The sequence below is a fragment of the Mus musculus genome, chromosome 6 (assembly GCF_000001635.26).
Source record: "Mus musculus strain C57BL/6J chromosome 6, GRCm38.p6 C57BL/6J".
Classification (NCBI taxonomy): Eukaryota; Metazoa; Chordata; class Mammalia; order Rodentia; family Muridae; genus Mus; species Mus musculus.
Genome location: NC_000072.6, coordinates 69664989 through 69688857, shown reverse-complemented (window position 1 = coordinate 69688857; position 23869 = coordinate 69664989). Strand labels below are relative to the sequence as shown.

The 23869-nt window shown below is 38.8% G+C and overlaps 1 gene segment (V, D, J or C) and 1 further gene; one reads left to right on the top strand and one right to left on the bottom strand.

Annotated features, from left to right (window-relative positions):
- The window catches only part of Igk (immunoglobulin kappa chain complex), a 3171119-nt gene that overhangs the window by 1037897 nt on the left and 2109353 nt on the right, over nt 1-23869 (bottom strand).
- Nucleotides 6919-7452, top strand: Igkv4-51 (immunoglobulin kappa chain variable 4-51). The segment is given in 2 exon segments: nt 6919-6967; nt 7144-7452. Coding segments are annotated over 2 exon segments (358 nt in total).

Sequence of the window (23869 nt, the reverse complement as noted above, 5' to 3'; positions counted from 1 at the left end):
TTTGTCTAATTGCTCTGGCTAGGATTGCAAGTACTATATTGAATAGAAAGGGAGAATGTGGCCAGCATTGTTTAGACCCTGATTTTCATGGGATTGCTTCAAGATTTTCTCCATTTAGTTTGATGTTTGTTACTGGTTTGGGACTGGTTTTACTATGTTTAGGTATGGGCCTTGAACTCCTGATCTTTCTAAGACTTTTTCCATGAAGATGTATTGAATTTTCTCAAATGCTCTAAGCATCTAATGAGAGTATCCTGTGTTTTTTTCTTTTTTTCTTTGAGTTTGTTTATTTAGTGGATTATGTTGTTGGATTTTCATATATCTAATCATCCCTGCATTACTGCGAAAAAGCCTACTGGATCTTGAAGAAGGAGTGTTCCCAGAGCTCCAAATCATTGTCAATATTTGGTGCTGCTTGAGTTTTTGAAATTACCTATTCCTGCTCATGTACTAGAGTCTCATATGAATAAGAAGGCACCAAATAGACTCAATTCCAAAAATTAATATTAGGATATACATTGTGCCAAGGGGGGAATATTAGTTTGAAGTTAAAGTGGATTGTTTGAAATCCAGCCAACAACTTTTCAGAGTGAACTTAGTTTCTTTTCTTTTTAAAGACAACTTCACTTATGAAACCTAGTTAAAGGAATACTCAAAACTTGCCTATATAATATGTTCAGTAAATAATTATGCACAAAAACCAGCCAAAATCAGAAAATCGGATTTAAAAACAAAACTCATTTGAGTATTTAGCTCAAAGTAAAAAGCATGGTGGAAGGTATGCCTTACGAGGTGGAACATTGACAACATATATCATTTTGTAACTGCTCTGAGTGATCTTTGATGCAAAAACTATTTGGATAAACATAATATTTTAATAGGCTTTGCATTATATAGGATCTCCTCCAGTCTGCACTCTGCAACTTCTAATGCTTAATCAAGTGTACATTTGTGTTCAAATGAGACTATGACATTTATTCAAAAGAAGAATAAAGTCTCAGGTTTTCTGTTTGTGAATTTTGTTCTTAAAACTTCCTTAAATGTGTTCCTCATTAGTGTGACCTTGTGTCTCTAAGATTTGTTCACTAAAATGATCCTGGAATTCATTATTACAATTAACTCTGAGTATCAATGATGAGCTGTAGTTCAGTCATATGACCAGCCAGCTTCATTCATTTCTTATTATAAACTATTTTGACATGTGTACTACAGAAATTGCAATTCCTCACATTTAATAATACAGTGAAGAATGGTGGAAACAGAAGGTGTCTTCTTATAATGACATACTTTCAGTTCTTTCAGTTCATACTTCAGTTCAGAAGGAGTTACAGAAACAAAGTATGGAGCTGAGATGAAAGGATGGACCATGTAGAGACTGCCATATCCAGGGATCCACCCCATAATCAGCTTCCAAATGCTGACACCATTGCATACACTAGCAAGATTTTACTGAAAGGACCCAGATGTAGCTGTCTCTTGTGAGACTATGCCGGGGCCTAGCAAACACAGAAGTGGATGCTCACAGTCAGCTAATGGATGGATCACAGGGCTCCCAATGGAGGAGCTAGAGAAAGTACCCAAGGAGCTAAAGGGATCTTCAACCCTTTAGGTGGAACAACATTATGAACTAACCAGTACCCCTGAGCTCTGGACTCTAGCTGCATATGTATCAAAAGATGGCCTAGTCGGCCATCACTGGAAAGAGAGGCCCATTGGACACGCAGACTTTGTGTACCCCGGTACAGGGGAACGCCAGGGCCAAAGGGGGGGAGTGGGTGGGTAGGGGAGTGGGGGTGGGTGGGTAAGGGGGACTTTTGGTATAGCATTGGAAATGTAAATGAGCTAAATACCTAATAAAAAATGGAAAAAAAAATAAAAAAACAAACAAACAAAAAACCAACAGGGCAGGGAAGCTGCTGCCTGGAAACAGAGACTGGAGAAGAAGAAAACAGCCATGCTGCCTGCACAGACAGTTGTCACCCTAATAAAAGCATTTGTAAAGCCAAGGCCAAAGGAGCAGGCCAACTGCTTAGGCAATGAAATGAGAGCAACTCAAAGAGACTGAGCCCTTGGCGGGTCAAATATGTTCACAGCAGGAATAAGATATAATGAGACTCAAAAGTCATGCCTGGAATCTTTTCAAAATAAGCCTGTGGGAGCTGGCTCAGTGCCCTAAACATTGGCTGTTCTTGGTGAGGAGCTGGGTTCAGTTCCCAGCACCCACATCAGGCAGCTCGTGATCAACTGGCTGAAGATCAAGATCCACAGAATCTGATGCCCTTTCCTGGCCTCTGAGGGTTCCCACGCATATAAAAATAAAATAAAATAATTTAAAAATAAAAAAAAAGAAAGAAAGTACAGAATAAACAAGATACAGGCAACAGAACTCAAAAAGTCAACAAGCTAAAGGGCCCATAGAAGGATGTCTCAGTCCCACTTGTGACTGAGGAGAAAGCAACCACAAGGGGGGAGGAAGGAACTGGGATAAAAAGGGGAGAGGGGAGTTAAGGGGACTATGATCTGGTATTGAGTGGGGAGAAAAGGACTGAAGCCTTGAGGACCAGCACAAAGAATGGATATAGGCAACCCTGAAAAGAAGGGCATTTGGTGGACCCTCCAGAATGTTACACATATCTGGGAGGTTAGAGACTCTCAGAAGTCAAAGGCAGGGACCCTAGATGAAATGCCCTACAGTGGGGAGAGGAAACTTGTAGAGCCCACATCCAGCAGAAAGTTATAGCACCAAGTGAGGTATGGGGTTGCCACAATCAAAACTCTGGTCCATAATTGTTCCTGTCTGAAAGAACTACAGGAATGGAAATGGAGATTAGCTTGAGGAAAAGAAGGTCAAGCAAGTGGGATCCAGCTCAAGGGGAGGCCCTAGGGTCTAGCTATGGAACACTAACCAAAAAGTGACCTATCATGATTGCCCTCCAAAAGACCCAACAAGCAGCTGAAAGTATCAGATGCAGGTATCTGTACCCCACGAATGGACAGAAGTTGCTGACTCATGAGGGTGAATTAGGGAAAAGCTGGAAGAAGCTGAGGTGGAAGGGAACACTGTAGGAGGAGAGAGTAGTTTCAATTAACCTAGACCCCTGAGATCTCTCAGATACTGAATCACCAACAAGGCAGCATACACCAGCTAATATGAGGCCCTGGGGACTTTAGAGGTCTGATGAGGTGGTGCAGTGGTGGGGACTTCCTCATGGAGACTGGGGGTTGTTAGGAGGTATGGGATGTGGCATAGTTGAAGGGTGGTCTAGCAGGGGAATTAAATCTGGAGTGTTTAAAAAAAAGAAAAAAAAATAATTAAAGTAATAATAATAATGAAAAAAAATTTTTTCAGCACCCAGAAGAATGTTAAGCTGCATATCAGCTACATATGGTGGGGGGGGGGAGGGGGAAGGTCTATGTCCAGTCTTTGTATATTTTGGCTGGTGGTTCAGACTCTGAGTAACCCAAGGGTCCAGGTTAGTTGATTTTGTTGGTTTTCCTGTAGAGTTCCTATCCCCTTTGAGGTCTTGCCATCCTTCTTAATGTTCTTCCATAAGAGTCCCCAAGTTCCATTCACTGTTTGGCTATGTGTGTCTGTATCTGTCTGAATAAGTTGCTTGGTCAAGCCTCTCAGCAGACAACATGTCCCTGTCTGGAAGCATAATAGAGTATCATTAATAGTGTTAGGGATTGGTGCTTGCCCATTGGGTGTGTCTAAATTTTGTCCAGTTATTGGTTGTCTTTTCCCTCAGATTCTGCTCCTTCCCCCATGCCTGTGTTACCTGTAGAAAAGATAAAATTTGTATTGAAAGTCTTGAAGTGGGTTGGTGTCTCTATCGTTCCCTAGGTTTCCTGTATGGATAAAGGAAGTGCTCTTTTCAGGTTTCATATCCCCAATATAGTAAGCCACAGCTAAGGTCAACCCCATTGATCATTGGGCACCTCCATTATTCTAGTTCTGTGTGTAGTCCTGGAGATGTCCCCTACCTTCTCACCCCTGCCAGTTGTAGATGTCAATTCATTGTCATGACCATCAAACCATCTCTTCTGTCTTTGCCTACACATGATCCTGAATACACGTTCACTTCCCCATCCCCCTCCTAGTTCCCTCCATCTATCTGCATTTTATGACTATATTATTCTCCCCCCTAATTAAGATTCAATATTCCTTGTTTGGGCCTTCCTTATTGTTTTGTTTCTTTGGGTCTGTGGAGTGTAACATGGTACCTGTATTTTATGGTTAATATCCACTTATAAATGAGTGCATATCACACATGCAATTTTAAGACAGTTACTTCACTCATGATGATATTTTCAAGTTCCATCCATTTGCCTGCAACATTCATGATGTCTTGGTTTTTAGTAGCTGAATAGTGTTCCATTGTGTACATGTACATTTCCTTTATCCATTCTTCAGGTGAATGACAACTAGGGTGTTTCCAGTTTCTGGCTATTATGAATAAAGCTGCTATGAACATGGTTGTCTTTGTGAGATGTTGGATCACCTTCTGGGTATATGCCCAGGTGTGGTATAGCTCAGTCTTGAAGTAGAACTATTGCTAGTATTCTGTGAAAATGCCAAATCAATTTCCAAAATGTTTGTGCAAGTTTGAATGGCCACCAGCAATGAAAGAGTGTTTAACTTTCTCCACATCCTAGCCACCATGTGCTATCACTGGAGTTTTTAATCTTAGCCATTCTGATAAGTATGAGATGGAATCTCAACTGGAGCAGGGGCTATGTCAAAAGTTGTTACCTGTACATGGGATATGTTGTAATAAATGGTCTATATTGCTTAGGCTGGCAGACTCTTTAAGTGTCAGGATGGGTGAGATACCCGGAGGGTCTCTAGCTTAGAGGAGAAGGCAAAGAGTAGTGATGAAAAGTTTGTGGGAGGGGGAGCAAAAGGGGATATTGAGCCAGATGCAAAGTGAATAAGTAAAAAAAAAATTAATTAAATTAAATTTTTAAAAAAGAAAGAAATCAAGAACTCCCTCAGCTCTTGATCCACACAAGAAGAACTCCATTCTGTGCCTGTTTTTAATAACAGTCATTGTATTCATAATACCAAGGGTTCTTAAATGAAACTGAGTTAATCAGATTTTAATATTTGATGTTTCTGGATTTCAGGATATTTCTTAGCATTTAAGAGCATTTGTTGCTTTTGTGAAAAACCTGGAATCAATTGGTGTATTCCTATAGTCATTCATTACTCAAGTACTGGTATATATGAAGCCCTCTTCTGATTTCCTTGGGTATCAAAAATGCATGTTATACACATACATTCATGCAGGCAAACTACTCACAACCATAGAATAAAATAAATAAATAAATAAATAAATAAATAAATAAATAAATAAAAACATTAGATATCCTTCTATCTCAAGAGAGTAGAGAAAAAATATTTTTATTTTTTTTATTTTTTAAGGTTTCCTAAATTTCAGATTTAGTGTGATGGTGACAGAGACATCCTTTTCTTTATCCATAATCAGATTAATGGAATGTTGTACTGACTTATTTGTATTATATAGCACCAAGGATGATTTAGTATCTTTAACTGGTGAAATATAAAACCCATATTCACAAAAAAAGGAAGATTTTTCCATTCTGAAGTAACCAGAATAAAATTACTAAATACAATGAAAGGTGAAAATATTTCTCATTCAGAAAGAAGAGTAGCCATTTAGTTATAATCGTGTGCTCAGAAAGGCATACTTAATAATTAACTTTAATTAAACAATTCTTAGGACAGTTATCTCTCAATATATCTATCTATTTTCAGAGTCTCCCAGTTGTTTTTCATAATAGTTGATAATAAAATGGAAGAAATCTTTCATGAAGGGAGGAATGATAAATCATTTTTAAGAAAGATCTAGAGAAATAGCCATGCTTAATCATGGATATGCTAACTGTAAAGTTATAGGAAGATAATTGAAACTTTATCTAAGGTAAATTAAAACTATTTTTAAGAAAACTGTTTTATTCACTTACAACATTTTATCAGCTCTCCTCCCAGTATGAGCTCATTCATGTCCTCCCCCATTCCCACAGTCTTTGCTGTAAGTAAAACTTTTGATTAAACTTAGAGTTGAATTTGCAGACTCTGGTGCTGTCAATCTTTAATGAATAAAATGTAATTTATTTGATAAGTGCTCTCAGATATTTTCAGATAATAAATCGAACATAAACTAAACATTTTCAAAGCACAGCACACACCAAGAATGTTGATTATTCAGAGTAGATTTTATGAGTTCATCTTTCTAAATTCCCAGCCCATATTCTCATAAATCCAGCAGAACCATTGATTTCATTGGGAAGTTATTTTTGCTATCCTTCTAGGAATGGCATCTGTGCTTGACAATTGGAGAAATGTCTCTGAGCACACCTGGGTTCCATATCACATTTGGATGCTATTTTTTCATTAGCTTTGTGGGAATGATCATCAGAACAGATTAGAATGAGTAGTGAGGAGTCTAATGAGCATTATTCTGAAAAAGAAGAAACAGATAATGCTTTCTGTGATCATTATAAACAGTCATTCTTGATTCTTTATTGTGGGAGGAATATAGGTCAAACTAGTCAATTGAACATCCCTTGTTTAGTGGATCAAATAAATCTTGTATTTAGGGAAAATATATGGATAATACTATAGGATAAGGCTTTTCCTCATAAAAATGAAAAATGAGGAAACAGAAATTTGCTTCTTTTTCAGTGTAGTGAATGCAAATAAATAGATATTGTCATGGCTTAACCTGATTTGCCTTAGTTAACAGACCAAGTTATAAGCCAAGAACTGCTTATACTATATCTTGCTATTTGCATACTTCATCTTCTGTAACCACAAATATCTCACAGTTCTTTTAAAGCAAAGTACTTGTGAGAATAGCAGGAATTAGCCAGGGACTAAAATTCAAAGACACAATGGATTTACAGGTGCAGATTATCAGCTTCCTGCTAATCATTGTCACAGGTAACAGAGGGCAGGGAGTTTGAGATCAGAATGCAACTAAAATTCTTTTTTCCTGGGGAATTTGAGTCTAAAATGTACTTTTTTTCTTTTTCTTACATCTAAATGTTGAATGGTATAAAATTATTTTTTACCTCTATTTCTACTAATCCATCTTCCTCTATGTCTCTTCTTTTCAGTCATAATGTCCAGAGGAGAAAATGTGCTCACCCAGTCTCCAGCAATAATGGCTGCCTCTCTGGGGGAGAAGGTCACCATGACCTGCAGTGCCAGCTCAAGTGTAAGTTCCAGCTACTTGCACTGGTACCAGCAGAAGTCAGGCACTTCCCCCAAACTCTGGATTTATGGCACATCCAACCTGGCTTCTGGAGTCCCAGCTCGCTTCAGTGGCAGTGGGGCTGGGATCTCTTACTCTCTCACAATCAGCAGCATGGAGGCTGAAAATGATGCAACTTATTACTGCCAGCAGTGGAGTGGTTACCCATTCACACAGTGCTACAGACTGGAACAAAAACACTGTAACTCCTTAGGGCCCTGCTACTTCCTCCTAGAAATAAACTGTGGCCAGTGGTTTGATTGCAGTAGTCCACACAGGGTGTTCTGCTTCACAAAGTCATTTGCATCTTTGGATGACTGTCTCTTTAATAATCCACTGCTCTTCTCAAATAATTCAGTGCTGTTCTCAAATAATCTTTTTATTGCCAGTGTTTATTTATTCTCAATATTTTTCCTGATTTTTGAAGACAAGTGTGACAGGCACTTCTCATCAGCTATTTTACTGGTGGTCCACACCAACCTTCACATCTTTCTTCTGCTACTTCAACTGACTTTAGGATCTTCTTGGTAGGTGGTTTTTCTTCAGCATAGCCATTTACTCACAATACACTGATGTTTTCTTACAAAAAACCGTATCCATCCTAATCTGTTTTCTGACTTTTATTAGCTGATCTTCTTTTCACTAAATTGTCCTGTTAATATGTGCTTGAAATGATTTTCTCTCAAAAAAAAGAATCTACTGACAATCATGTATATTTTCTTTCTATTCTCATGACCAGTAATTGAAACACTCCACTAATAAAGAAACAAAAAAGCCAACAGAGAACTAATAAATGAACCTTAATTTTTCTTTATATCTATCTATCTATCTATCTATCTATCTATCTATCTATCTATCTATCTATCTATTTATCTATCATCTATCTATCTACTCATCCTTCCATCTATCTATCTTTCTATCTATTTATCTATCTATGAATCCATTTGTATGTGTGTGTACCTTACTGTGAATAATTAAATTCATGAGGAAATTTTATCATTCTAAATGAAGAAACACAATTTATTTAAAATATTTATATGTACCATTACGTTTAAATTTAAATTACACTTAATAATAACACAAATAATTATGTAATAGTTTATTTTCAATTTTCCAATTTAAGGTGCTTGGAATGAAATCCATCAGACACAGTTACCAGCCTCTCTCTCTCCATCTCTAGGAGAAATGTCACCATCACAGGAAGTCAAGATACTAATGTTTATTTAGCACATCATTAATATATTATAATTTGTCAAGAAAGCTTTTCCAGAATCAGTAGTTTGACCTTTAGTTCTAGTAAAGAAAAGACTGTATAAAGAGGATCATCAGCTTCTGAGCAGCCCTGACTGCACAGAAGAACACTGATTCAAGCACAATCTGTACACTTCTAAATAAAAAAGGAAACACTTCTACATTTATGTGTAACTAAACACCACATGAAATTTAGTGCTTGGCACTTTTTTCTGGTTAGTGCTATGCTTAGTGTGGTAGTTTGAATAAAAATGGCCCACTTCACTTAATATATTTAAATGCTTGGTAAGAAACCCTATTTGATAGGATTTGGAGGCATGGCCTTGTTGGAAAGTGTGTCACTGCATTAGACTCTGAGGTTTTAAAAGCCTAATCCAGGCCCAGTGTTTCTATTTTCTGGTCACTTGCTGATCCTGATTCCACACTCTCATCTCTCATGTCTGTCTTGGTGCAGCCATGCTCCATAATATGAAGATAATGAACTAAACAGTAAGCAAGTTCCAAATAAAGGCTTTCCTTTCTGAGAGTTTTTGTGGTTATGGTATCTCTCCACAGCATTATAATACAACCAAGAAACCTAGTGATTTAGAAAAGTCACGAGAAATTTTGATTCATGAGGCAACATTGAAACAGCAAGTCAGTTCTCCCTTTCCTCACTTGTTGTTATATCTTCTGGAAGAACATTCTGGAAGAAAATGTAACAACATGGTGGATGAAACCATGCAAGTCTTCTTCTCAGAAAAAGAAATCACATCACATCCTTAGCTACATAGTTTAGACATGACATTATCTTACTTCATGAAATGAAGGAGGATGTCTACTAGTCCTCATTAAATGGTTTCATTAAAGCAATTAGTTTTTAATAAATCCAATGACATACAATTATAATTGGAAGAACTTGTGCAAATTGCTAACCCTAGATTCTAAATTGTTAATATTCAAAAACTTGGTCATGAAGCATAGAGATATTTATGCAAAGGTCTGTGGATTATCTGCTGCTTCTCTAGAAGCCAATTCTTACCCGAAACTGAAAATGTAGGCTCTCTAATCCATTTTACCCACATTTCCCTAGAAGTTCAATGTGGGATGTTGATGCACTTAGGTGTATACATCATCTCTGTGGGTGCTTTTCAAGTCTGTTTCCATATCCATGTCTTCCTACAAGTTTCAATAAACATTGAATCCTCCTTTTCTGATTTTATATCTCCTGGGAGGGTTGATCATTAATCGTGTCTACAGAAAATTATAAAAAGGGAAAAAGGGCATAGGGATATAGTGAGAAATACATAGTTTATTTTGAGCTTCCTCTTATTGGAATTACAGGACTCAAGGTAAAATATTCTTAGGGTATTGCTCCAATATCCTATCCACATTCTAGGAAAAACTTCCTATTTAAAGATGAAACCAATTCTTAATACAAAATAAAACCACAGTAGAAAGCTTATATCCAGTACATATTAATTAGGGAGAAAATACAAAAGGCTGTAAAATGATGATCTGGAATACTTTAAGAATGTAAATTGCTAAGATAAGTTCTTCATAGAAAGGGTAACAAAATACCCATGGGAGCAAGTAACCAAGACAACATGTGTAGCAGAGATTGAAGAAAAGGCCATCCAGAGACTGCTCCACCTGTGGATCCATCCCACATACAGACACCAAACCCACTCACTATTGTGGATGTAAAGAAGTACATGCTGACAGGAGTCTGATATAGCTGTCTCCTGAGAAGCTCTTCCAGAGCTAACAAATACAGAGGCAGATGCTCACAGCCAACCATTGGACTGAGCAAGCAGTTCCTAATGGGGGAGTTAGAGAAAGGACTTAAGGAGCTGAAGGGTTTTGCAACCTCATAGGAAGAAAAACACTATCAACCAACCAGAGCTCCCAGGGTCTAAATCAACTACCAAAGAGTACCCCTGGAGGGACCCATGGATTCAGACTTATATATAACAGAAGATGGCCTTCATGGGCTTTAATGGGAGAAGATGCCCTTGGTCCTGTGAAGGCTGGATGCCCCTGTATATGAGAAAGTGAGGGGAGGGAGGATGGAATGTGTTGTTGGGTGGGGACAAACCCTAATAGAAGCAGGCTGAGGAGACATAGGATAGTGGGTTTCTGGGGGAGGGGTAGGAACCTGAGGATGGGGATAACATTTGAAATATAAATATGTAAAATATCTAATGAAAAACAGATAATGCTGGGTCTCATCTTTTGCTGTTTGTGCTAGTCTAATTCTTCTTCCTTCAGAAAGAAAAATCTTCAACTATTCTTATAAAGATGTTTCTATTATTCTTGTTATTATTATTATAAATTATTATTTTATTGGATATTTTCTTTATTTACATTTCTTTTTTTCTTTTTTATTAGATACTTTATTTACATTTCAAATGCTATCCTGAAAGTTCCCTATACCCTCCCCCTGCCCTGCTTCCCTACCCACCCACTCCCACTTCTTAGCCCTGGCGTTCCCCTGTACTGGGGTATATAAAGAGAGGCCTAGGGGCCTCTCTTCCCAATGATGGCCGACTAGGCCATCTTCTACTACATATGCAGCTAGAGACACGAGCTCTGGGGGTACTGGTTAGTTCATATTGTTGTTCCACCTATAGGGTTGCAGACCCCTTCAGCCCCTTGGGTACTTTCTCTAGCTCCTCCATTGGGGGCCCTGTGTTCCATCCAATAGTTGACTGTGAGCATCCACTAATGTATTTGCCAGGCATTGGCATAGTCTCACAAGAGACAGCTATATCAGTGTCCTTTCAGCAAAATCTTACTGGAATATGCAATAGTGTTTGGGTTTAGTGGCTGATTATGAGATGGATCCACAGGTGGGGTAGACTCTGGATGGCCCATCCTTTATTTACATTTAAAATGGTATGCCCTTTCCTGGTTTCCCCTCTGAAAACCACCTTCTCGCTATACCCTACCCTCTCCTCCTGTACACCAACCCACCCACTCCTGCTTCTTGACCCTGGAATTCCTCTACACTGGGGCATAGAGCCTTCATAGGACAAAGGGCCTTTACTCCCATTGACTTCTGACTAGGCCATCTTAGTTCCTTAAGGTATCTTGGGCATCCTTATGATTCCCCTTCATGAAGAAAATAACCAGTTATCAAAATTTCATTAATATGTTTTATATCAAACAGGAAAATTAGAATCTCCCCATCCTTAGCTGTCATTTTGTACCACTTCACTCAGGGTTCTTTTTAAACAAGCATGGAGTAGAAAATGTGATAAATCAGAGAGGTTAGAAAAGCAATACTGAAGTCTTTGCATTTCAGAGGAGGGGGCTAACTTTTCCCTTTCATCTCTGAATAGAATCAGTATTTTGTCTAAACATTCCTGGAATCCAGATATCCAAGTCAGATGCAAGTTTCCCCAGTGCCTTAAGGGTTCAAAATAATTTGAGTAGACAGATCAATGAGGAAATATCAGGAGGAAAGTGAAGGAAAATATGGCGTAGGGGTTTGTTTTTTTTCTGGCGGGAGTGGGCAGTTGTCAACTTAGTTATCCTTTCATTGCTGTGAAGAGACAGTATGACCATGGCAGCAATGTATATATATTTTATATTTTACATTATATATATATACATATAATTATTAGGAGTTTGCTTAAATTTTTATTAAATTATTTTATTTGTTTACATTCCAAAGTTCCCAGTCTTCTCTCCCAAGTTTCCTTCCTTCCCTTTGTCTCAGAGAGGATACTCCCTGCCACCCCATCTCACTGTCCCCCATCAGCATCCCCCTTACCTAGGGCATCAAGTCTCTATAGAATTAGGTGCATCCTCTTCCATGAGACCAGACAAAGCAGTCCTCTGCTACATATGTGCCAGGGTCCATGGACCAACTTATGTATGGTATTTGGTTGGTGACATAACCTCTGGGACTTCTCAGAGGTTCAAATTATTTGATACTGGCATTCTTTCTATGGGGTTGCCATTGCCTTCAGCTTCTTCAATCCTTCCCCTAACTCTTTCACAGACGACACTGACCTCAGTACAATACTTGGCTCTAAGTGTCTACATCTGTCTCAGTTAGCTGCTGGTAGAGCCCCACAGAGGACAGGCATGCTAGGTTCCTGTCTGCAAGCACAACATGGGATCAGTAATGCTGTCATGGTTTGGTGCCTGAGCATGAGATGGATACCAAGCTGGGCCAGTCACTGGATGGCCTTTCCTTCAGGCTGGGATCCATTTTGTTCCAGTATTTCCTTTAGCCAGGAACTATTCTGGGTCAAAATTTTTGAAGATGGGTGGGTGGCCCAATCCATCCACTGGGAACTAATTATAGCTACTGGAGGTGGTCTCTTCAGGTTTTTTCTCCTCATTGTTAAGGATTTTGGATAAGGTTATCCATGTTGAGTCCCGGAAGCATCTCATATAGATTGCTGGAATTTTCTGGAAGTTCCCCTAACCCCCAAATCTGGCAGTTGGAAGTTTTCAGTCCTTCTCATGGCCCTCTGGGCTCTTTACTGTGTCCATCCATTCTTGATAATCCCCCACTTCTCCCCTCCAACCCAGGTTCATCCTTTAATCTGTCTCCCATAATTAATTTGTTCACCCTTCTAAGTTAGATTGAAAAATCTGCAACTGGATCGTGTTAAACTTCATATGGCCTTTGAGTTGTTAAGTTTTTTATTGGTTATTTTATTTATTTATATTTCAAATGTTTTCCTTCTTCCTTCTTTCCTCTCCACAACCCCCCTTCCCCAACACCCCCTTGCTTCTATGAGGGGGCTCCTCACCTACCCACCCACTCCTGCCTCACCCGAGCATTTCTCTACTTTGTGGCATCAAGAACAGGATCATAGACCTGTGCTCCAATTGATGTCCAGCAAGGCTATTCTCTGCTATATAAGCAACTGGAGCCATGGGTCTCTCCATGTGTACTCTTTCAGTGGTTTAGTTTCCGGGAGCTCTGACAGTCTGGTTGGTTGATATTATTGTTCTTCCTATGGGTTTGCAAACTATTTCAGCTCCTTTAATCCTTCCACTAACTCCTTCATTGGGGTCCTCTTGATCTTCCTGATGGTTAGGTGCAATTATCCACATCTGTATTGGTCAGATTCTGGCAGAGCCTCTGAAGGAACAGCCATACCAGGCTCCTGCCAGCAAGTGCTTCTTGGCATCAGCAATTTGATCTCTGTTTGGTGTGAGTTGTATTATACAAATTCTGTACTTTTTGGCTAATATCCACTTATCAATTTTATCCATGTTTACTCTTTTGTTGATGGTTTAGACCCTAGGAACTCTGGTTGGTTGATAGAATTCTTGCTGTGCGGTTACAAAACCCTTGAATGCCTTCAGTCCTGTCTCTAACTTCTCCATTTGGAAGGCATGGCTCAGTCCAATGGTTGGCTGTGAGCATCTGCCTCTGTATTTGCCAGAAAGAACTTCTCAGGTGACAGCTATATCAGGCTCCTGTCAGCATACACTTCTTGGGATCCATAATAGTGTCTGGGTTTGGTGTCTCTATATGGGATAGATCCCCAGGTGGGCAGTTTCTGGATAACCTTTCCTTCCGTCTCTGCTCTACACTTTGTCTCTATATTTGCTCCCTTATTGTGATCCTCCTTTAGTCCTTTCTCTAACTCCTCCATTGGGGCCATTCCCTGGATGGCTTTTCCTTCAGTCTTTGCTCCACATTGTCTCTGTATTTGCTCCTGTGTTTTGTTCCCCTTTTAAGAAGGACTGAAACACCCACACTTTTGTCTTCCTTCTTCTTGACATTCATGTAGTCTATGACTTGTATTTTGGTTATTCTGAGTTTTTTGACTAATATGCACATTTCAGTGAGTACATACCATGTGTTTTCTTTTGTGATAGGGTTATCTCACTCAGTATGATATTTTCTAGTTCCATCCATTTGCCTAAGAATTTCATGAAGTCATTGTTTTTAATACCTAAGTAGTACTCCATTGTGTAAATATACCACATTTTCTCTATCCATTCCTATGTTGAATAACATTTGGGTTCTTTTCAGTTTCCAGTTATTACAAATACGGCTGATATGAACAGTGGAGCATGTGTTCTTGCTATATATTGGAGCATCTTTTGGCTGTATGCCCGAGAGTAGTATAGGTGCATCCTCGAGTAATACTATGTCCAATTTTCAGAGGAATTGCCAGACTGATTTCCAGAGTGGTTGTACAAGCTTTCAATTGCACAAACAATAGAAGAATGTTTCTCTTTTTCGACATCCTTCTCAGCATCTGATGTCACCTGAGTTTTTCATCTTAGCCATTCTGACTGGTGTGAGGTGGAATCTCAGGGTTGTTTTGATTTGCAGTCCCTTGATAACTAAGGATGTTGAACATTTATTTAGGTGTTTTTAAGCCCTTTGAATTTCCTCAGTTGAGAATTCTTTGCTTAGCTCTGTACCCCATTTTTAATAGGATTATTTGATTATCTTGGTTATAATTTCTTGAGTGTTTTGTATATATTGGATATTAGCACTCTATCAGATGTGGGATTGATAAAGATCTTTTCCCAATCTGTTAGTTGCAGTTTTGTCCTATTGACAGTGTCTTTTGCCTTACAGAATGTTTCCAATTTTATGAGGTTCCATTTGTCAATTATTGATCATAGAGCATAAGCCATTGGTGTTCTGTTCAGTAAATTTTCCCCTGTGTCCATGTTTTAGAGGGTCTTTCCCCCCTCTCTCCTCTTAGGTTCAGTATATCTGGTCTTATGTGGATGTCCTTGATCCACTCAGGCTTGAGCTTTGTACTAGGTGATAAGAATGAACCTATTAGCATTCTTCTACATGCTGATTTGCCAGTTGAACTAACATCATTCATTGAAAATGCTATCTTTTTTTTCCACTTGATGGTTTAAGGTCCTTTGTCAAAGATCAAGTGACCATAGGTATGTGGGTTCATTTCTGTGTCTTCAAATCTATTCCACTGATCTTTCTGCCTGTCTTTGTACCAACACCATGCAGTTTTTATTCTTATGTAGTACAGTTTGAGGTCAGAGATGGTGATTACTCAAGAATTTCTTTTATTGTTGAGAATAGTTTTTGCTATCCTGGGTTTCTTGTTATACCAAATTCATTTCAAATTGCTCTTTCTAACTCTATGAAGAAGTGAGTTGTAATTTTGATGGGGATTGTATTGAATTTATAGATTGCATTCGGTAAGATGTCCATTTACTATATTAGTCCTGCCAATCTAGGAGCATGTGAGATATTTTCATCTTCTGAGATCTTTTTCATTTTTTTTCTTCAGAGACTTGAAGTTCTTGTCCCACAGATCTTTATTGGTTAGAGTCACAGAAAGGTATGTAATATTATTTGTGTCTACTATGAAGGATGACATTACCCAAATTTCATTCTCAGCCTATTTATCCTTTTATTAGAGGAAGACTACTGATTTGTTTGAGTTAAATTTATATCCAGCCACATTGCTGAAGTTGTTTAGAAGGGTATAGCAACAGACAAGTAGACAAATGGAATAGAATTGAAGACCCAGAAATGAATCCACGCACCTATGGTCACTTGATCTTTGACAAGGGAGCAAAAACCATCCAGTGGAAAAAAGACAGCATTTTCAACAAATGGTGCTGGCACAACTGGAGATTATTATGTAGAAAAATGCAAATTGATCCATTCCTATCTCCTTGTACTAAGGTCAAATCTAAGTGGATTAAGGAATTTCACATAAAACCAGAGACACTGAAACTTAAAGAGGAGAAAGTAGGGAAAAGCCTCGAGGATATGGGTACAGGGGGAAAATTCCTGAACAGAACAGTAATGGCTTTGTTGTAAGATCAAGAATCAACAAATGGGACCTCGTAAAATTGCAAAGCTTCTGCAAGGGAAAAGACACTGTCAATAAGACAAAAAGACCACCAACAGATTGTCAAAGGATCTTTACCTATCCTAAATCAGATAGGGGACTGATATCCAATATATATAAAGAACTCAAGAAGGTAGACTCCAGAAAATCAAATAATCCCATTAAAAATGGGGCTCAGAGCTAAACAATGAATTCTCACCTGAGGAATACCGAATGGCAGAGAAGCACCTGAAAAAAATGTTCAACATCCTTAATCATCAGGGAAATGCAAATCAAAACAACACTGAGATTCCACCTCACACCAGTCAGAATGGCTAAGATCAAAAATTAGGTGAGAGCAGATGCTGGCGAGGATGTGGAGAAAGAAGAACACTCCTCCATTGTTGGTGGGATTGCAAGCTTGTACAACCACTCTGGAAATCAGAAATTTGGACATAGTACTATTGGAGGATCCAGCAATACCTCTCCTGGGCATATATCCAGAAGATGTTCCAACCGGTAAGAAAGACACATGCTCTACTATGTTCATAGCAGCCATATTTATAATAGCCAGAAGCTGGAAAGAACCCAGATGCCCCTCAACAGAGGAATGGATACAGAAAATGTGGTACATTTACACAATGGAGTACTACTCAGCTATTACAAAGAATGAATTTTTGAAATTCCTAGGCAAATGGATGGACCTGGAGGACATTATCCTGAGTTAGGTAACCGAATCTCAAAGGAACTCACACAATATGTACTCACTGATAAGTGGATATTAGCCCAGAAACTTAGAATACCCAAGATATAAGATACAATTTGTTAAACACAAGTTCTCAAGAAGAACTAAGACCAAAGTGTGGACACTTTTCCCCTTCTTATAATTGGGAACAAAACTCCCATGGAAGGAGTTACAGAGACAAAGTTTGGAGCTGAGATGAAAGGATGGATCATCTAGAGACTGCCATATCCGGGGATCCATCCCATAATCACCATCCAAACACTGACACCATTGTATCACACTAGCAAGATTTTGCTGAAAGGACCCAGATATAGCTGTCTCTTGTGAGACTATGGCTGGGGCCTAGCAAACACAGAAGTGGATGCTCACAGTCAGGTATTGGATGGATCACAGGGTCCCCAATGGAGGAGCTAGAGAAAGTAACCAAGGAGCTAAAGGGATCTGCAACCCTATAGGTGGAACAACAATATGAACTAATCATCACCCCCCAGAGCTCATGTCTCTAGCTGCATATATTTCAGAAGATGGTCTAGTCAGCCATCAGTGGAAAGAGAGGCCCATTGGTCGTGTAAACTGTATATGCCTCAGTACAGGGGAACACCAGGACCAAGAAGTGGGAGTGGGTGGGTGGGGGAGTGGGTGGGGGACTGTGTGTGGGACTTTATGGTAGCATTGGAAATGTAAATGAAATAAATACCTAATTAAAAAAAAACAAGAACTTCTCTGGTGGAATTCTTGGGGTCACTTAATTATATCATACCATCAGTAAATACTGCTACTTTGATTTCTTTCCTATTTGTATACCTTTGACTTCTTTCTCTGTCTATTTGCTCTGGATAGGACTGTGAGTACTATATTGTGTAGGTAGGGAGAGAGTGGGTAGCCTTGTCTAGTCCCTGATTTTAATTGGATTGCTTTAAAATTTTCTCCATTTATTTTGATGTTTGCAACTGGTTTGCTACTGGTTTTACTATGTTTCAGTATGGGCCAGGAATTCCTGGTCCTTCCAAGACTTTTTCCATAAAGGGGTTTTGAATTTTCTCAAATGCTCTTGGCATATAATGAGATGATCCTGTGTTTATTTTTCATTGAGTTTGTTTTTTTAGTGTATTATGTTGATGGCTTTGCATATATCAAATCATCTATGCATTCCTGGGATAAAGCCTACATGATCTTGAAGAAGGAGTGTTCCCATTGTTCCAAATCATTGTCAGTATGTGCTGCTGCTTGAGTTGTTAAAAGTAGCTATTCTAATGGATATAATATAGAATTTCACAGTTGTTTAGATTTTCATTTACCTGATAACTAAAGACTTTGAACATTTTTTGAGTGTGTCTAGTTCATTAGAGAGTCCTCTGTTAAGAATTCTGTGTTTGACTCTGTACCCCATATTTTAAGCTGCATAATTTGGTTCGTTGGTGAATACTTTCTTACATTTTTAAAATACTTTGCATATTAACCCTCTGTCATATGTAGGATCATTGAAGATCCTTTCCAAATCTGTAGGTTGCTATTTTGTCTTATTGACAGTGTCCTTTACCTCACAGAAACTTTTCAGTTTCATTAGATCCCATTTGCTAATTTTTGAGCCAGAACCATTGATGTTCTGTTCAGGAAACTATCTCCTGTACCATATTTGCCATGTTTTCTTCTGCTGGGTTTCATGTTGAGTTCTTTGATCCAATCGGACTTGAGTTTTGTATGGGGAAATAAATATGGATCTATTTTCATTCATTTGCTTGAGGACAGAAGCATTTGTTCAAGATATTTTCCTTTTTCCTTTGTATGCTTTTGCCTTCTTTGTGAAAAATCAAGTGATCATAGGCATGTTGGTTTATTTCAGCATCTTCAATTAGATTCTCCTGTTCGACCTGTTTGTTTCTATACCAAAGTCATGCAGTTTTTATTACTGTTGTTGTGTAGCATAGCTTGAGGTCAGAGATGGTGATACTTCCAAAAGTGCTTTTATTGTTTAGTATTATCTTATCTATCCTGTTTGTTTGTATATATGTTTTTTCCAAATGAAGTTGAGAATTATTCTGTCAAGGCCTATAAATATTATGTTGGAATTTGGATGGTGATTGCATTGAATCTGTAGATTACTTTTGGTAAAATGGCTATTTTCCCTATGTTAATCCTACTGAGCCATGAGCATGGGAGATATTTCTATCCTTGGATATCTTCTTCTGTTTCTTTTTGCAGATACCTGAAGTCTTGTCCTACAAGACTTTCCTTTGCTTGGTTAGAGTTACACGAAAGAACTTTTATTATTTGTGGTTTCTGTCAAGGGTGTTCTGTAAGCATATTGTATGTTTAGAGCCTATTTTTCTTAAATTAGGGAAATAGCCCTTTATGATTTTTTGAAGATATTTTCTGGACCTTTGAGCTGGGAGTCTTTTTTCCCCTATCTTCAGATTATTCTTAGGACTTGTCTTTTCATAATGTCGCAAATTTCCTGGATCTTTTATGTTAGAAATGGCTTCATTTTGGCAATTACCTTTGACTGATGTATCATTTTGTTACATTGTATAATATACCTCTGAGATTCTTTCTGCAATCTCTTGTGCTGTATTGGTGATGCTTTTGTACTTATTTTCTGTTCTCTTTGAGTGGCAGTGGATCTATCATATTTCATTCTCACCACTAGAAGCCTGGAGATTCAAGTCATAATACAAATTACACATACATACAGCTCAGTTTCCATGCATGTCCCCCAACATCTGGAGTGCAGACTCTTCCCCAAAGCTTTAGCCTGACTCTGTGTTCATTCCCCAACAAGGCTGACTTGTCTGGCTGCAGTTGGAGAGGGCATGCCTAATCTGGTAGAGACAGGTTGCAGCAGAGTAGGATGATACCCACGTTTGCCCCACCCACTCAGAGGAGAATCAGGTTTGTGAGGAGGGATTCTGTGAGGGGTAGACCTGAAGAGGGGACAGAGTTTGGGGATATAAAGAATAGGTAAATAGATAGATAGATAGATAGATAGATAGATAGATAGATAGATAGATAGATAGACAGACAGACAGACAGACAAACTACACATAGTTGCAGAAATGTGGAGCTGCGATTTCACAGTTGCTTTTCCTGGTTCCTCAAACTGCACACAAAATGTGTCAGATGAAGTCAGGCATAGAAGGACACTGGAAAGTTTTGGCCAAAGGAGCCCAAGAGGCTGCTCTGCACCATAACTGTAGTAGTTTGTTTGTTTGCTTTGTTTTGTTTTGTGTTGGCTTGCTAGTTTGTTTGTTGTTTCTTTTTTCTTTTTAATTACTCAGCAACACAGACGTAACTAAGTCTCTAAGCTTCATGAACTATATGATTCATTCTACATGAAGCATCTTTGTGACAGCCTCAGTTGGGGTTCATATTGTAAAACAAATATTATTGTAGGTGTCCCTAACATTAATTAGTTTTTAAAAAAGAAATTAGAATTTATAATAGAACTGTTGACTGGCTTTATGTGGGAAGGGGGTGATCTGGAAATACGATACATAAGAAAGGGAATCGGCTAGAGTTCATTCAGAAACTAGACCTCAGATGTCATCAAAGATGAGCTATCTCAGATTGAGGTTCCAAAACTTGTTTCCTTAGTCCAGTGTTATGGTACTGGTATTCCCTGATCCCTGTAGCTTTACTCAGAATTTAAGGTAGTCCCCAATTTTTTCATAAACTTGCCATTATGTGCTAATTAGTTTAATAACCTCACCTGCTACCTTTTAGAACTCATGCATAAACCCTTCATTAAGGAGTTGTATAAAGAGTTAGGGAAAATAAAAGATGTGTGTGTGTGTGTGTGTGTGTGTGACTGAAATGGAGTTCAGAGGTCACAAGAAGCATTTTGATATAAGTAATAATCATAAATAAAAAAAAGTAAGAGACTAGGAAGATAGTGCAGTGATTCTCTGGCACTATGTGTGCACAAACACATAGTCACCCAAATTATAATTAATATGTTTGTAAGAATTCACTTTTTATCTTATGTTTATAGGTATTTTGCCTACATCTATGTGTGTGTACCACGTGTATGCCTGGTACTTATGGAGGAGAGTAGGTGATAGATCCCCCTGAAGTAACATTATAGATGGCACCATGAAGTAAAGTTATAGGTGGCAAGGCACCATGTGGTGAAGTGAAGGGAATTTAACCTGGGTACAATAGAAGAACAACAAGTGTTCTTACCTGCTATGCCATATCTCTAACCCCTGTAAATACAGTATAATACACAATATTCAGTAAAATATACAAATTAAGAGTGGCAAGACATCTGGTTTGACAAAAATCTCTTTATTCATTTATTTATATAATAATGGAATAAAATATAATATAATAAAAAAACTACAACATTTAAATTTAATTTGATCATTTAAATTTGATATGACAATGCAACAGAAGAAAGCCCCCAAGAGAAAAGATAAGGGTCAGAGATCCACTTGTTTTCACACTTTAGCAATCCCATAAATACAAAAGAGTGGAAGCCATAATATACATGCAGAGGACATGGTACATAAATGTGAAGGCCCTGAACATGTTCCTTCATTCTCTGTGAGTTCATATGAGCTTTGCCCATGTTGACTAAGAGGGCCTTGTTTTTCTGTTGTCTCCCATGTTTTCTTCCTCTTACATCTTCCTATCACCTCTTAGCTATGTTTCCATGAACTCTGAGGAGAGGGATTTGCTTCAGCATTTCCAATTCTGGCCGAGGGTTTACAACCTGAATGGCACTTCTCCTGTAGAGTCAGTTGTGCTAATGTCTTGGGGGTTTGCCATGTCTGGAATCCTGTTACATATCAGGAAAAGAAGTGTTGCTCCTTGTTTATTTACTTATTAAAGTATTGCTACCTATTAACAAATTTCCTCCATGCTCTGTTTATGATATGGTCTGTTGCGGTAAATCTCCTCCCAAATATGTCCAGACAATGAAAACACAACTCAATTAAAATGAATACATGCTGTCTATGTCTTGTGGTTTCTCCTAGCCATGTGCTTCTGCTCTGCTTTCCTTCTTCTTCCTCCTCCTCTGCCTCCTCTCACAAACTTCTTTCTTTTTTTTCCCATTTTTTATTAGGTATTTAGATCATTTACATTTCCAATGCTATACCAAAAGTCACCCATACTCACCCACCCCCAATCCCCTAACCACCCTCTCCCCCTTTTTGGCCCTGGCGTTCCCCTGTACTGGGGCATATAAAGTTTGCATGTCCAATGGGCCTCTCTTTCCAGTGATGGCCGACTAGGCCATCTTTTGATACATATGCAGCTAGAGTCAAGAGCTCCGGGGTACTGGTTAGTTCATAATGTTGTTCCACCTATAGGGTTGCAGATCCCTTTAGCTCCTTGGCTACTTTCTCTAGCTCCTCCATTGGGAGCCTTGTGATCCATCCATTAGCTGACTGTGAGCATCCACTTCTGTGTTTGCTAGGCCCCGGCATAGTCTCACAAGAGACAGCTACATTTGGGTCCTTTCGATAAAATCTTGCTAGTGTATGCAATGGTGTCAGCGTTTGGATGCTGATTAAGGGGTGGATCCCTGGATATGTCAATCTCTACATGGTCCATCCTTTCATCTCAGCTCCAAACTTTGTCTCTGTAACTCCTTCCATGGGTGTTTTGTTCCCACTTCTAAGGAGGGGCACAGTGTCCACACTTCAGTCTTCATTTTTCTTGAGTTTCATGTGTTTAGGAAATTGTATCTTATATCTTGTGTATCCTAGGTTTGGGGCTAATATCCACTTATCAGTGAGTACATATTGTGTGAGTTCCTTTGTGAATGTGTTACCTCACTCAGAATGATGCCCTCCAGGTCCATCCATTTGGCTAGGAATTTCATAAATTCATTCTTTTTAATAGCTGAGTAGTACTCCATTGTGTAGATGTACCATATTTTCTGTATCCATTCCTCTGTTGAGGGGCATCTGGGTTCTTTCCAGCTTCTGGCTATTATAAATAAGGCTGCTATGAACATAGTGGAGCATGTGTCCTTCTTACCAGTTGGGGCATCTTCTGGATATATGCCCAGGAGAGGTATTGCTGGATTCTGCGGTAGTACTATGTCCAATTTTCTGAGGAACCGCCAGACTGATTTCCAGAGTGGTTGTACAAGCCTGCAATCCCACCAACAATAGAGGAGTGTTCCTCTTTCTCCACATCCACGCCAGCATCTGCTGTCACCTGAATTTTTGATCTTAGCCATTCTGACTGGTGTGAGGTGGAATCTCAGGGTTGTTTTGATTTGCATTTCCCTGATGATTAAGGATGTTGAACATTTTTTCAGGTGCCTCTCTGCCATTCGGTATTCCTCAGGTGAGAATTCTTTGTTCAGTTCTGAGCCCCATTTTTTAATGGGGTTATTTGATATTCTGAAGTCCACCTTCTTGAGTTCTTTATATATGTTGGATATTAGTCCCCTATCTGATTTAGGATAGGTAAAGATCCTTTCCCAATCTGTTGGTGGTCTTTTTGTCTTATTGACGGTGTCTTTTGCCTTGCAGAAACTTTGGAGTTTCATTAGGTCCCATTTGTCAATTCTTGATCTTACAGCACAAGCCATTGCTGTTCTGTTCAGGAATTTTTCCCCTGTGCCCATATCTTCAAGGCTTTTCCCCACTTTCTCCTCTATAAGTTTCAGTGTCTCTGGTTTTATATGAAGTTCCTTGATCCACTTAGATTTGACCTTAGTACAAGGAGATAATTATGGATCGATTCACATTCTTCTACATGATAACAACCAGTTGTGCCAGCACCAATTGTTGAAAATGCTGTCTTTCTTCCACTGGATGGTTTTAGCTCCCTTGTCGAAGATCAAGTGACCA